At 44.4% G+C, this 15,132-nt stretch overlaps 1 protein-coding gene across 1 annotated transcript in view; it reads left to right on the forward strand.

Moving 5' to 3' along the window:
- The window catches only part of LOC143426291 (uncharacterized), a 292,096-nt gene extending 280,662 nt beyond the window's left edge, over positions 1-11,434 (forward strand). The window contains exons 23-26 of the mRNA XM_076899644.1: positions 632-658; positions 9,756-9,922; positions 10,593-10,656; positions 10,830-11,434. Coding sequence (XP_076755759.1) covers positions 632-658; positions 9,756-9,922; positions 10,593-10,656; positions 10,830-10,874 — 303 coding nt within the window. The 3' untranslated portion in view covers positions 10,875-11,434. The remainder of the gene's footprint in view (positions 1-631; positions 659-9,755; positions 9,923-10,592; positions 10,657-10,829) is intronic.
- Positions 11,435-15,132: the final 3,698 nt, after the last annotated feature.

A 15,132-nucleotide genomic window follows, 5' to 3' on the forward strand; every position in this document is an offset into this window, starting at 1 on the left:
AGCCGACGGGAAGAAAATTGAACGTGATTGAACCAGCGACACGAAAAATCAAGATTAATAAGTGCCACCAATCTTCCGCGTAGAATACGTCAGGTATTAATTGAAGCATCGCGATCATCGAGCGTTTAAAGCTAGAGTTTTTTAACTAAATCCGACTCGTTGCTTCTTATTTTATGATCAGAAAAATTCGAAGTTTACAGTTGAAGAATTTCATGCGAAATTATTGAAAGAAAAAAGTGTTACCATTCTGGGACATAGTAACCTTTGCGCTTTAACGATCGGATGAGGAACATCGTATCTAACAACGACAAACTGTTACACGCTTTTACTTTGCGCGACTAAGAATTTATTGTTGCTACTAAAAAAAAAAAAGCTACCGTGCTTCAGTTCAATCGATACGGTGCTCGATTCGAAGCGTCGTCCATCGTGTCGCCGAAACAGAGCGCCGAACGGTCAAAGGAAAAGAGAGGCAAAAATGAAAAAGAAAAAAAGAGAAACGAAACGTACCGAAAATAAAATAGAAAACGAAGGGAACAAATAACGATTGAAAAGAAAAAGACAGAATAGAGCAGAGAGAAAAGAAGGCACAGGAATATTGACTAAAGTCTGCAACTGTTCCGGACCCGTTTAGCTGGAATGGCCTCAAGCAACAGCTGACGTTAGTTGACACGTTTTGCCAGGCTTGCACACACGTGAAACGCAGAGAGCCCGATAACAATTACGCCATTCCTATCTCGTTTCTGCGTTCTTTCATCTATCGTCACACTCGCCCGTTTTATTTATTTTTTTTTTCGCCCGCCTGTTCGTCTATTTTCTTTCCCTCTCTTCTTTTTTTCTATCTCCGCCACCCTTCTACAAGCGTCTCCCATTTCGAGCATCCCACTGTCCGCGAACAACCCATGGCGAATCTCGTTTTTATACGAGGGAGAGAGAGAGAGAGAGAGAGAGAGGGAGAGGGTGCAAAAGAACAGACGTAGAAAACGGATAACGACAGCTATCGCTTTTCGAGCTACCCCTCGACCAACCCTTTTCCCGGTTCATCACTGCGCCTGAGCGGGGATGAAAATTAATTTTGAATGGATTCTCGCGTTCCGCGATCCGTACTCTTGTTTCGACGTCATACGCTCGAAAAAATCTGACGATAATGGGAGGACGAGATACGCGTGAAATGTTGGACTCGCAAATGGATTTCGACTGCTTTTTTCGTACGGTTCGCGAGGGAGATACGGTTGACTTTTAACTATCGATGGGGTAGCAAGATTGATGCTCTTTTGCTATTTCAATAAAATCTCTCTCTCACTCTCTCTCTCTCTCTTTCGAATTCGTTGATACCTTGTTCGACACGTTCAGACCGTTCCGTGCAAAAGTAACAAGTTTCTGAATTCGCTGCATTAATCGTAAAATCGTATTTCTAATAAAGTTTCGCGAACGAAGTTGAAAACGTCGAAACGCATTGAACGTGTCACTGCTCTTGAGGTTTCACGTACTAAAGTCTAAATCTGTTTCTCTGAAAACTACTTCTATTTCGCGCAAAAGACGTTTCCTAAGTTTGCAGTGAGAAACATGTTTCAAAAATTGAAAGAACCTTGGAAAAAGTACTTGTCTTTATACACACCCCGTCTCCTCTTTAAGTTTCAACCCTCTTCATTGTGAAATTAGAATTCAACCAAATCGATTTTCAGGAAACGTCTCTTGAGAACAAACATCGCGCGGCATCTTGTTGCATTTTGTCGCCTAATTTCTCGCGTCCCCTTTCACCCCTTTCACCCCTTTCTTCACTCATTTCGTCGGAAACATATGTACGCGGGACACCTTCGACGAGATCGATTTAATCGCTCGCGAAGAGTAGAAAATGAATGAAAAACGAAAAGAAAGCCGCGTTCGTAGGCTTCGTAATAAGAACAGTAGCGTAGTCAACGACTACACCAACGACAACGATCCCCCGATAAATGCGACGCCACATAAAAACCGTCCGCCCCGATCTGGGCCGAAATTTCTTTTCAGGTATGCCGTTTGTGTTTCAGGCTAAAGCACCCGCCCTGGAGGTAGGAATTTTAAGGGTCCGCCCTGAGTGAACTTTCTTCTTCGCCCGTTGTTTGTTTGTTTTCATTTACTATTTTGCCCTCCAACCCTCTCTCTTCTTTTTTTTTCTACTTTTTTTGTCCGATCTTCTTGCTGGTTTCTCCCGTTTGGACTTGGCCGATACAGGAGTGCTCACCGATTGTCGTGCCACCGTCTCGCACCCGTATCACCGCCACTTTACCTTCTGTTCGATATGAAGCAACAAATGATACTGTTTCTTTGTCTCTTTTATCACCTGCGCCCTTTGATGCCCAAAATAATCAAGTCCACCACTTGTCTTCGCGGTTCTTTTCGCTTCTCCCTCTCTTCTATACTTCTTCCTGAATGCGTGACACTTTTATTTTCATTCTTACATATATATAAATACAATATATACATTTTTTTCTCCCCCCCTTTTTGTTTTTCAATCAGTGTAACGCATGCGATTGGTAGATATTGTTTTTTATTTCCACCTTCTCTATTATCGTTGTTGGAAAGTGATCTTTATAATTCCGTCTCGTTTTCTTTTGGGTTTGAAGCTTTCACGTAGAGATACGCGAGATACTATATTTTGAGAGAGCCAGTAGAGTATTGTGTAAGAAGTAATGTCTGTGTGTGTGTGTGCGTGTAATTATTTCCACCGGAGAAAACAGTCTCCCGGCGACGACTGCAATCCCTCGAGTTATCGTGCAATCGTGAAATCACTTTCCGAATGGTTTCGTAAGAATTTCCTCTCGAGTAGTGCGCGGAAACATCGCGAAACGCAATACCGATCCCTTTCATCCCCTTCACTCTGTTTCCTCGTGGGGGAGGTTCTGGCTCGCGCGACCAAAAGTCTCGACAAATCCTCTTTAGACAAACACGAAGAACAGAAAAAGGAGCAGAACCTCCCTTTAACACATACGAACGCGAATCAAACGAAAGCAAAAGAAGAAGTTATCCGGGAACACGGAATTCCCCTCGTTTCCGAACAGCATCCCTCCATTAACGCGAAGATCCAACGCGTCTAGCTGCGAGCAACGGCTGCAATTGGTGAGCACTCCGCAGAGCCGGCGAGTATCTTAGAAAGAGTTGTTTAGCTAGTTTAGAGTTGTCCCGAGTTCACCCTTCCGGTCCCGAGTCACACCCCCCGGCGACGGATTCGCCCCGTTCAAATTAGTTCTCCGCCGACGACTTAATCGAGGGTGGAAGCCCCCTCTTACGCCCCCGCCACCGAGCTTTTGATGAAAACCAGCGCGAATGTAGTGACTGCTGGAATCCCAGATGCTCGAAGACACCCTCGAGCGTCTCGAGGAGCGAACCTCGCCTGTGGACTCGATCCTTGAACCGTCGAGCCGATCGTTCACCCTCCGACTCAAGATCCGGGGTGTCGCTTGGAACTTGACGGGGGGTTTGGTAACGTTTGCGATTTAACGAGAAACAGAAGTTGAAAATTTTATCGCCGCTTAGCGCGGTTTCGGTGTTTATTCCGGGATTAGTTGAGTCGCGATTTCATTATAAAGCGTGGAATAGTTGCTTCCGGATGTATCGATCTCCACAGCGAGAGGAACTTTCCACTTTAGAAACATTCCATCCCAGTATAGTTCGCCTCGCGCGTCGTGTACATAATGTATATGTATATATATATAGGTATGGCTTGTTCGGATCGCTGGTCGAGTTTCGAGGTGATTCAGACGATCTCGCGGCAGTATCTGGCCTGTTTCTGTGTAGAGCTGTCTCGTGAACGTTTTTACGTGTACATAGGAGGCATGCCTCTTCTCCTTAGGAACGCTAGACGTGGTTATTGACGAATCTCTAGTGAATATGGAATGACACGGTACTTTTGGAAGTTGCTGCCAGATATTTCAGAGGATCTTTAGCAGGAACCTAGAGCTTCTAGCTGTACCTCAGTTGTATTCCTTTGGAAACGTCTGTCAATTGTTAGAAGTATTTATTATAAAGCTAGCTTTACCTATCAGAGTTTTCACTAGTTGATCTAAACACTGGTCTCGTTTAGGAGTATGTACTAATTAGTTTCAGCCATTTAATTGCTTCTTTATCGATACCAATATCCGCATCATCAAAATTCAAGAAACTAATTTAACTTCTTGACATACGCAAACGTCTCTCACAATTGAACTTCATTCGATTCGTACGTCAAGGGATTAAAATCAGAACTGCATACACCTCCCTTCTCAATCTACCCACGCGCGATAGGTAAATTTTAAACAGATCGCTCGTCACCGTCGTAAATCAGACAATTTTCACGCTCCAGCGAGGAGCGAAAGCGGCAACGGTAAAAAAAAAATGAGAAAAATAGCAGACCGGTTAATGACGGAGGGGGATGAAATGTAAAGAAGGCACGAACGTTCGAGACGCAGCCAGTAAATACCTGGCGGTGGAAAAATGCGGCCTCGTAAATTTCTGGGCGTCGCACGTGCGTCGAATCGCGACCACAGAATTTCCCGTGGCTAATTTCCTGGCGGGGGCGCCGCGCCAACGGCTCCGATTCCCTTCCGGTTGCCACGGGGGTATGCGTTTGCCCCGTCTGAACTAACCGCCGCGGAGAATCCCGTGTGCTCGCCAGAATTTACGATCTTCCTCGGAGGCGAGCGAGCTCTCCATAAATCAACGTCGCGTCATTTCGCGTGTCCGACAGCTTCATTCCGGGTTATTTCGCGGATACTTCCGTCTTCGACCGCGCTCGTCAAGTGCTGCGGTTATTATTGAAAGCAGAACGAGATTTTTCTGATCGCGCGCGATCCTATCTCTTCCTCGAATGTGAAGCTAAAATCTATTCTCTCGAAAAACGACAAGATTTCATGATCACCATTTGCAATTTCTAAAATATTCGACGTCCACTTAAAAATTCTGGGTCGTCGTGCGAAATCTTCCGAGCAATTACGAGCCATCGGCTTCAATTTCCTAGCCAGGTCGCGGAAAGTTGTGGTCGCGCCCAAAGAGTGTCGCGGGTCGAAAGCGAGCAATTATCGAGGCGGATACGTCGAGAGAGAAAAGAGATCGTTAACGTAATATCTGACCCGTGAATCGGGCCTGCGTAAACGAGAGATCGCCGCTGCGGTTTCGCCGTTTCACGAGGCAGAGCTTTCCGCCTGGGAAGTGGAAGCGGAAAGGGTCGCGGGAAAAAAGGTAAACGATCATCTGGAAGCCGCCTGGCGAGCGTTGTAACGGTGGTTTCCGTCCACCCTCGAAAATAACCGGGAGTTAATTGACCCTGCGGGATGCACCTTTTAACCGCGCCGTAATTCTAGTCCATCGAACGCGAACATCTTTACGCGTTTCCTTTTTTTTCCTTTTTTAGGGAAATTGCGATTCCATTTGGAGCACTTTGGGCTGCTTTAGCTAAAGTATCGGAATTTTGCAATCGTTGCGGAGCACTATGCAGGAATTTGATATTTCTTCCGTGAATCGCTGCGAAAGAATCATTTTTTTATCCGAAATTTTCACCCTTTCATTTCGTGGACGTACAATAATTGTGACAATCCCTGTTTTTTCTAGTGCGATACATTTAGAAAAAAAATGAGAACGTACAATACAGATATATATTATTGGCCATTTTCCGAGAGCAAATGTACATTTCCCCTGAAAGGGAAACATAACAGAATATAATACACGTATTGCTACATTTTCGAATGTTATACTTTTGCAAAGCAAATATGTATTTCCCGGTGAAAAATAAACACCTATTTTCTCTCGCTCCTAATGTATCTTGTACGCCCACGATTCGTATGAAAACGCAGCTACCTGTTTCCTTGAAATTCGGTATTCACATCGGCAGAAGCGTAAAGTAGATTATCCTCGTATAAGTCAGACATTAACTCCCTTCCCAACAAAACATTACCGTAATCCCACTAGCACCTACTCGCGGAACATTTTCATCAAGTCCATCTCCCGCAACGATATTAAACAAATCTTCAACTCGCTAAACCAGAAGCACGAGATTTCACTTCAGCACATGTTCGTGTATCCAGCGAAAAGATTAAGTAGAACAGCTTTGCATTAGTCAAACGTCAGCTCCAGACTTTCGTATTCGATTCAACGTCGTCTCCAAGAAGTACAACATCATAACGCAATAAAATTTTCAACGAAAGAAGGGACTATTGCAATCCTATGGCAACGTCATCGAAACGTCCTCGTCGAATCCACCCCTAAAAACAACATCAAACAAACGACACGGAATCTCTTTTCCACGTCGCTGCCAACCATTTTCCAATCTCAGTTACCGGCTCGAAACGCAGCTGGATAATAAGTAGCAGGATTCCCAAGGAACGTTAAATAATTTCTCCATTCGAGGGCTTTGGTTGGCTAAACAGCGCGGAGAACAGGCAGCCGCGTCGAGAGCCACTCGACCCGAATTCCGCGGAATATTCCACCCCGAAATCGTTCCGCGCGAAACGTGTCCCGCGTTTGGATATCAACCGCGACCTAGAAACATTTTTCCTCGTCGCGTATTTCGCTCTTTTCTTCTTCTCTCTCCACCTCCGCTCCGTGGAAATTTCTTTCCGCGTTCGCGCCCCGGCCTGTTCGGTCCTCCGCGACAATACGGCTTGACGCGTCCGCGTCGAAGTTTCCGGCGCCGTCGAAACTCGTGTTTTGGTTTGCCAACCTGTCGCCGTTCCCCCCGACCAGGAGAATTATTAACGAAAGTTTCGCGACAGCCGAAGCGACGAGGCGTGGAGCTTTGCTTCCGGCGTCTCGAACGACACCGATGGGACCGCTAACGCGTTCTTATTGATATTTACTACACATTCGAAGACATTTCCCTCGTTTCCGCTTTTGGTAATTCGTGAGATGGCCCCGCGTAAAATCGCAGGATTCGATTTATATATGACATTTCCGATAATCCGATTTTTCTCGGCATTTTCGTCCCTTTCGTATGCCATTCGCGACTCGTTATTTATAAAAATTGTTCAGGCAATTTGGAATGTTCCGTGTAAAAATAAATTGTTCGTTGCTTTCATGGCATTTTCATTGGTATTTATATTCGACGACAATGCGTTCATTTTAGTTGGCGATGTGCGATATTTCCAAAATTAATCCAATATTTGAAAGCCATAATTTTGATGCGTTCGTGGAAAACGAATGACACAGGGGACGGGAAACTCTCCAGCGGTTTTTTTTATCGATATTTTTCTCGTTTCTGTAGAATTTGTAGTTTAAACAAAAATTACTGCGACAGTTTGTTGGCAACATTTTTTAAGATACCCGAAAGGATTTAATTGGATAGTGAATGGGGTGGTCTTTTTTTGTAATACACTCGATCGAAGATATCGAAAGACCTTGGCTTCCCATCGAAATTACTCGAGTCACTCGCAGGAGGAAAAATTAACCGCAATTATTGCGCAAAAGCTCGTGATTTATGAGAAGCTCGCTCGATACACGCCACGCGAAAGAAAACGAGTCTCCCCGAGAACAATCATTAATCACCACGCCTTGAAAAACGTTCACCGGTTCCGGAAGAAACCGTTCCTTCGCTAAAGAAACGCTTAGCTAGATGCACTCTAAGAGTCCTTTATACGATATAATCCTCGCAACCTTCGTTATATACCAACGAAAAGGATTAATTCGTTGCCGTAGCGATGCGAAACCTTTTTTAATTGAAGTGACCTTTCGCAAAGTCGCCGTTTCCCTCCTTTCGTTTTAACGAATTAAGTAAAAAAAAATGGGAAACCTAATTATGCCCAGAGAAATTTAAACATCAGTTTGCTTCTCATCCGTATTTAGCGAAAGTATATAATGAACTATAGGATTTTCAACCTTCGAAATGATTCACGTTTCATTAGCAAGAGAACCGATCTCGAATTCTTCATCCTCGAATGATGGATCGACGCCTAGAGTTTCGTTCGAGAAAGAATATAAGTCTTTTCTTCGCCTGGTAATATGATTTCGAAATTACAACTGAGGAGAGGGGGAGTAGGTTTAATAAAACGGAACAGAAGTAATGGCAGGATTTAATTCTGATGCACTTAAGCGCTGCTCTGAAGAACGGTAACGGAATAAGCTCAGCTTCAATCCGTCGAATGGTAATTCTGTGAGAGAACGAGGAACCTTGCACTGACGTCAAGTGTAATTACCAACGTAAAAGAGAATTCGCATGATCCATCCTACCCAAAGTCTGATACCATTCGCTAGGATCGACCTCTATATTTCTTTCACCGATAAATTGAAACGTTTGAAGCTCATAGCCCATTCTAAAATCTCAAGAATGTCGAGGTATTTCGTTTACCAGAAGATTATTCGAGCGTTGGGTGTAAATTAGGAATTTTGCTTCGTTTTTTTTCTTTGGAAATCCCTTTGGAAATTGAAAAACGTGGTATCTATTATACGGCGCGTTGAAGAGGGATCCTTTTATCCTCGTATGTCACGATTCAATGAGATACGAACCGAAACTAGCGTAAGAGCGTTTTGACAGGTAAAATCCCGTGATGGAAAGATATCTTTAGAAGAGGCACACTTTGCACTCTAGATAGATGCATGCGCGTAGATTCCTCGTTTCCCCAATAACGAATGGCACGTTGCGCGAACACGCCTCGATCTCCTCGTGAACATCGATACTCGCCGCGTTCGAGAGTCATCCGGAACGGTTATCGTTAAATCCCTCCTGGCGTTTAATTTCCCCTTTTTATAATACGAGGGTTCACTTCCGATATCCGCGTCTATTATTTCTGTAAATATCTGTCCATCTAACTTGGAGCAAACGAATTGCGATCGTGAATTATTTTTTTTAGAGGGTTGTTTTGGGGTATTGGGGACAGGAATTTTCACGGACGAGAAAGGAAAGGGTAATCGTTGTATGTAATCGCCGCAGAAATCGATTTCAACGAGCAAATAACGTACGATCATTCTCGCATCATTCTTTGTACATAAGTCATGCCTCCTGTTTAAGCTTTTGATCGACGAAAAGCAGTAGCTTCGAGAACCACATTTAGCTGAGTGCTCGAAACTTTTTACTATCTGCACCGTAGCGTATGGATGGGACGGCACGCGTTGTTTGAAGAACGCGTCGAAATATAAAAGTTTTCAGGCTGAGTAAACAACGCCGTGGAAAATATCGTGGACCAGCGACGCTTGTCCGTTCCATCCGTGCACTTTGACTACGCGCTCGTCAAATTCCCTGCACGTTGCAAAGTAGAAAACTATTTGAATTATAAGAGTCGAGGAAAAAAAAATGTACCTCTTCGTACAAACCCCCTTAAAGGGGATAGGTACCGTGAAAGAACCTAATCAATTTCCCTCACCCCTTCCAACGAATTTCAAAACCGTCTGGAATTCAAGGAATCTAAAAACCACCCTCTCTTACAGCCGCTTGTACAGAAATACACAAAAGATCCTAACCAATTCCCCTCGAAAAGGTATAAACTCCGAGAATGCTGGGAATTTAAAAACCACCCTCTTTCCACAACCCTTGTACAGAAAACCGTGAAAAATTCTCGCCAATTCCCCTTCAGAAATTCCTCGGAATTACCCTTGTCCCGTTTCGCCTGTAGAGGGCACCCCGGAATGCCTGCACCTCCGACACCCCTCCGGCTCTCGAGCCGCGTCCCTCGTTAAGGGGATATTTGCAAAGCGTGCAGGGGGTTTCACGAGCCGCGGTAAGAGGACGCGTTAGTACCGTTTCTCCGCTAGGACACCCTGTCTGGTCTGTCTTGGAGCTTGCTTGAGCCTTGCATGGCGGGTCATGGTTCCTGTTTCAGGCCGCGGCAGCAGCAGCTGCAGCGTCACCGTTGCTGAAGACGCCCCTCTCGACGGCGCAGCAGGCCACCTACGCAGCTGCAGCGACCTACACGGCAGTGGCTGCGCGCGCATACAGCGCAGCTGCAGCTGCGGCACAACCGGTCGCAGGATATGCCGCAGTCGCGGGGTAAGCGCACCACTACTCCCTTCGACGCCCTCCTTAGCCCTATCCCTCGGGCTCCGCTCGGCAACCTGGCCAAAGTGGATATGGAAAAGTGTTCGAGAGACGACGCATACTCCGCGGGCATTCGACGCGCGATTCATTACCGAGATTACGAATTCGTCGTTCGAATACTTTTTTAAATACACTTTGCTCAACGCTGATTTAGTTATTGCATTTTGTTTCGTTCCATTCATCTCTTATGGTACGTACGTGCGCGGCATCTGCGATCAACCCTTCTCTAACGCGATCAATTCGTGCAGCGTTACATGGAAACGTGTACACTGAAACCATAAGGGATGACGATAATGTATGTCGATAGTAATCAATGCTCGCGATGTTGAATAATGAATTCGAAATTGAAATTATCGAAAGAGGTGTATGTACATGAGAAGCCCGTTCCTTGCAGACACCATCGTGGTCGAGCTCTTAGAAGTCGCAGATACACCGAGCGCCAACAATCTGATGTTTGCCCTACCGAAAGACCTGATAGTCCTATCGAAAATCCATAGACAAATCCTAAGTTTGTATCTCCTCTGTCTGTCTATCCATCATTGTACAACATTTGTCCATTCCAGCAGCGAGCGATTGGAGACGAACGATGAATTTTAACATGCTTAACGTGATGATGTTACAGTTACGGACGTGAGTACGCCGACCCCTACCTTGGACATGGTATTGGACCAGTAGCCGGCTATGGGGTAAATATAATCATTTCTGAAATTTTTCTGCGAGACTTATTGCTATTTGTACAACAATTAAAAATCTTGCCGAGTTGATCAAAGCTTACGACAGTCCCTCACAAATGTCTCCCTCACAAATTCTGAATTTAATTTTGATTCCAACTGATCGAGCAAACGATTTCCATTCGCAGGCGACAGTATACAGGGGCGGCTACAACAGGTTCACGCCGTATTAAAGATCGTTGGATATCAAAGCGCGAGCCTTCCAAAAGTACACCGTTATACTCAGCCGAACATGACCAGAACAAAAGAGAGAAAAGAAAAAAAAACAAAATATTCGACACAATCAATCATCGTCATCCGTCATAGATCACGAGTCCACCCCACGAAGCGATGCCTGGGATCCTTCACGCATGCTGACGCTAGCCTTCTTCGTAGCACCGATACGAGGTCATCGACTTTAGCTGTCGTCGACGCGGGACAAGAGCGTGGCTTTTGTCGGGAACGATTGTGGACGTCGTTCGCAGCGGAGTCCAAACCACCGAGTCGACCACGGAGGTGCCACCGTGCGGAAATACGAGGTCCTAGATCTTGGAGAAGAAAATTCTGAATGAAACAATTGGCCAATTGTCAAAGTCTGCGGTAAAATTTAGAATTAGCTACCAAGAGAACTGGTAGAACGCTTCGCTTCCAAATTATAATAGATCCGAAACCTAGTTGAAATTTGAACCAGCTGCAAAGAAAATTTTAGACCCTCGCGTCGATTAGAGTATTTAGTCTACAATAGACAGTACACGAATATAGAGGTAAAAAATTCAGAATCTTTTCAAAATGGACAGTAAATGAAGAAAGCAACTGGCCAATTGTCGCGACCAGAAGATAACTCGAACGCGTTGGACTGTACCAGCAGAGGAAGAGGTCGAAGGTTATAGATCGGGAAAGTTGGTAGGACGCTTTGAATTGAAATTAGATTCGAGGCGTGCTTCAAGTTCGAGATGGTTCTCGATTGGGGTTGCGAGCGGTTGGGCAGACGCGGTGGTCCGCCGTAGCGTCGTCGAACTTTCGAACCCTGATCGATAATCGACCGAAGAGGGTTGAGAGAGGCTTGACGGAGAGGAATTGGTAAACTGAATTAGCAGAGAAAGAGGACCGGTTAAATTGAGTCAAGCATTGGCAACACAACACGCGGGAGATTCGAACGGGCTAAACGTATTGCTTCAAGGGTGGAAATGAAAGATACGTGGCAGGATTACAGTTCATAGGATTACGGTAGAGATTAGAGAGGTCCGTTCGAAGCGTTCTAAAGCTATTTAGTCGAAATTCGTGGCAAGGGAGCGTGGCATCGCGTCGTTAGATCTGTCCGTTTCGTCTCGGGTTCGAGTTCGGACCCGGCAGCCATTCCGACTCTACGACGTTGAAAAACTGATAGAGGGGGAGGGGGCGGTTAACGTATCGAATATGTAGCCGGTGTACGTGTATATATACGTGTGTATATACATATAAATATATATAGGTAGATAGATATAGATATAATTGATCTCTCTAGAAATCAATTGTAATTATGCAATTCGTTGCTCGTGCACGTTTCTATCGTTGGGGGCAAACTTTTAAAATAAAACTTGCGTCTACAGTAGCGGGAAGTTTTATCGGGTATGAAACCGGGGGATATTTTAATTGCATACGCGTGTTACGTTAATTATACATCATTGTATGTTTATTTCGCCGGGGATTTTCCCTGGCAAGGGATTTCAGATATAAGGGATGAATACACACGAGGAATTTTGTACATAATTCATTGATTTCGTGGCTGAGAAGCGGACGAGCGCAAACGTATCGTTAACGGAGGGGATTCTAAGACGGAAGCCAGCAGAATTAACGCGGAACTTTTCATTTTCTCTTCGACGTATCGACGAGTTCCTTTTTCTTTTTATTTCAATGTTTTAACTGTCGTAGAATGTCACTCGATCGAATTAGATTAACTCACTAACCGCGGCGACGCGTGCGGCTCGACGAACAACAAAATGGCGGGAGCTCCCGCAAATGGCTGCCGGAAAGGAACTCTTCCTTCGTGTCGACGAGGTACACGCGACTTCCGGTGACAAACGCCGGTCGACACATTCGGTGATCCGCGAGAAAGAAGAATGGATACACGTGACGTTTTCGGGTAGCTAGCCAAGAGATAGAGAAAGGGACGACGAGGCAGTTGCGCGCGACCGGTAGAGTTTCTATGCCAAATATATGTGTGTGTCTATGTTGCGCGCGTGTGTGTGCGTAGATTCGCGAACTGAAAAACACGGCTGTAGAAAATAGTGTAGAAATAAGACGGGAAACAGAGAAGGACCATTAGACAAACTCCGATGGACATTCTGGGAGACCAGGATCCAGTCGAATTAGTCTCTACCGGTTCCTAATCGAAATTAGAGCAACGTAACGCAGCTTTTCTGAATACTCACAACCTCGTTCGCGCTCCAATCAATTTCATGCCACATTGTGGCAGCCATTCTTTTTTAGAGACGATAGTTTTATTTTTTGGGAGGTTCATGGAGCTTGTCGATCGAGGTATCTACGCTCTCTTATCTTTTTTTTCTTTTTTTACACCTTTCGGTGGAGGAATTGAAACATTAACAATTTAGGAATTTTCGTTCAGAGCTCGAAACTCTTTGATAGGAGTGAGTCAGTCGCAAGCAGGTCTTTCATCGATTCCAGTGATATAGAATTATCATTCTGCGCGTGTACACATGAAACAGTTTTACCAGAACACCGATCGAATTACTGATCGAGCACAGCCAGTAATATTAATATTTTACTCGGTAAAATGAGTCACTTCAATTCCTTGATCGAACTAAGGTCGCCCGCGCGTTAGTAATCGTTTTCACCGACAACTATGATAGAATTGAAGTAAATCCTTAAAATAATGAAACACGATTCTGTTCGAGTCGAGTGACGATGAAATTAATACGTTGAAATTAATAGACTGATCCTTTATTTTACAAAAAGATTTCTAGAACAGCCTCTCAAAACGTGCTTTCAAGTTCCTTGAACGACACGCGATTCAATAATCGACCCTGTCCACCTAAGATACGCGTAACTTTTCATTTCGTTCTTTCTTCATTTTTATTTCTCATCTCATACGATGAATACATCGTACACGTTCGTTCAAGTTCCTCGATTTCCAGTCGCATTCTCGATCAGATTCCCTCTCGGTATCCGCTTCTCGATCGATCGAGCGATCAATCGGAGAGATCCGCCGCGCGATTTTGTTCTTTCGTTATTTAAAGAAACGCAATCATGAAAGCAATCGAGAGAAACGGGAGAAAAAAGGAAAAAGATGACACGCCAGAGAGAGAGAGAGAGACTCGCACACATAAACACAGACACACATAAACACAGAGTACTCGAATAGATCAGGGGGTGTGAAACGCATACGAGACAGAGAGGAAGAAACGAGGAAAAAATATGCGAAAGGGAAATGGTACGCACATTGAGCCGAGTGAGTGATAATCCCTGTTAGAGGAGAAAACAAGAAGTTCTAGTTAAGTGAAGATTTATCGTAATAAATATATGCATATATATATATATATATATATAAATAAATATATAAGTAAGTCGTTGCGTGACTCAACGGTGGAGTAAGTGAAGAGGAATGCGAGTGACGACGAGTGAATGGAGACTCGAGGATGAAAGAGAGAAATAGACAGAGGCGGGCGAAACGCAAGAAACAAAAAACTCTGACCGAGGGGAAAAAAAATGTCGCGATTAAATGAAACACGGGGAAAGGGGGAAAAGATGACACAAAGAGTCGTGTGAAATAGCCAAATATGACAAAGATGTTCTTTTCTTTTTTTATTTTTCTTCTACTTCTTCTGTCTTCTTTTATTCGTTTTTTCGTCGTAGATAGCGCGACAGATGGTTAGTTTAACTGTCGACGGATTACGTTTTAAACTCTAAAATCTATCGTTAGGATAGGTTCACTAGGCTAGGAAGTAAGTGGCGTAGGCGCCCATCGGTTCACCGATGAATGAACCGGGACGGGCCAGCGAGGTGGTCGAGAAGAAATCATATTCTCATTTTTCGTTTGCGTGTGCGAGAGCGCCAGTACATGTAAATAAATATACTATTAATTAGGGGATCGACTACGTAATCGATTTCGTCGAGCACAAATATGGATTGATCCACGGGGCAGCCGTTACCCGTTGTTCTCTTCTCTTCTACTTCTTATCTTTACTTTTTTTTTTAGGGGCTAAATCGAACAACTCAGAACATACTCATTGATTCTTGTAACGTTAAATTAACGAGCGTAGATTTTAAACAAAAAAAATTGTGAAACTAATAGAGAACCAGAGAAAGAGGCGATAAGGGGAACGCAAGATGCTATATAGTGATATAGGAGAATGTTCGTATCCCGCAGAAGGGAGAAAGGTCGTTCGAAGAGAGGACGAAAGAAAAATCCTTGAAAATGAACGTTCCCTTTTCTTCGACCCTCGACACACGTCG

The sequence above is a fragment of the Xylocopa sonorina genome, chromosome 8 (genome assembly GCF_050948175.1).
Source record: "Xylocopa sonorina isolate GNS202 chromosome 8, iyXylSono1_principal, whole genome shotgun sequence".
NCBI lineage: Eukaryota > Metazoa > Arthropoda > Insecta > Hymenoptera > Apidae > Xylocopa > Xylocopa sonorina.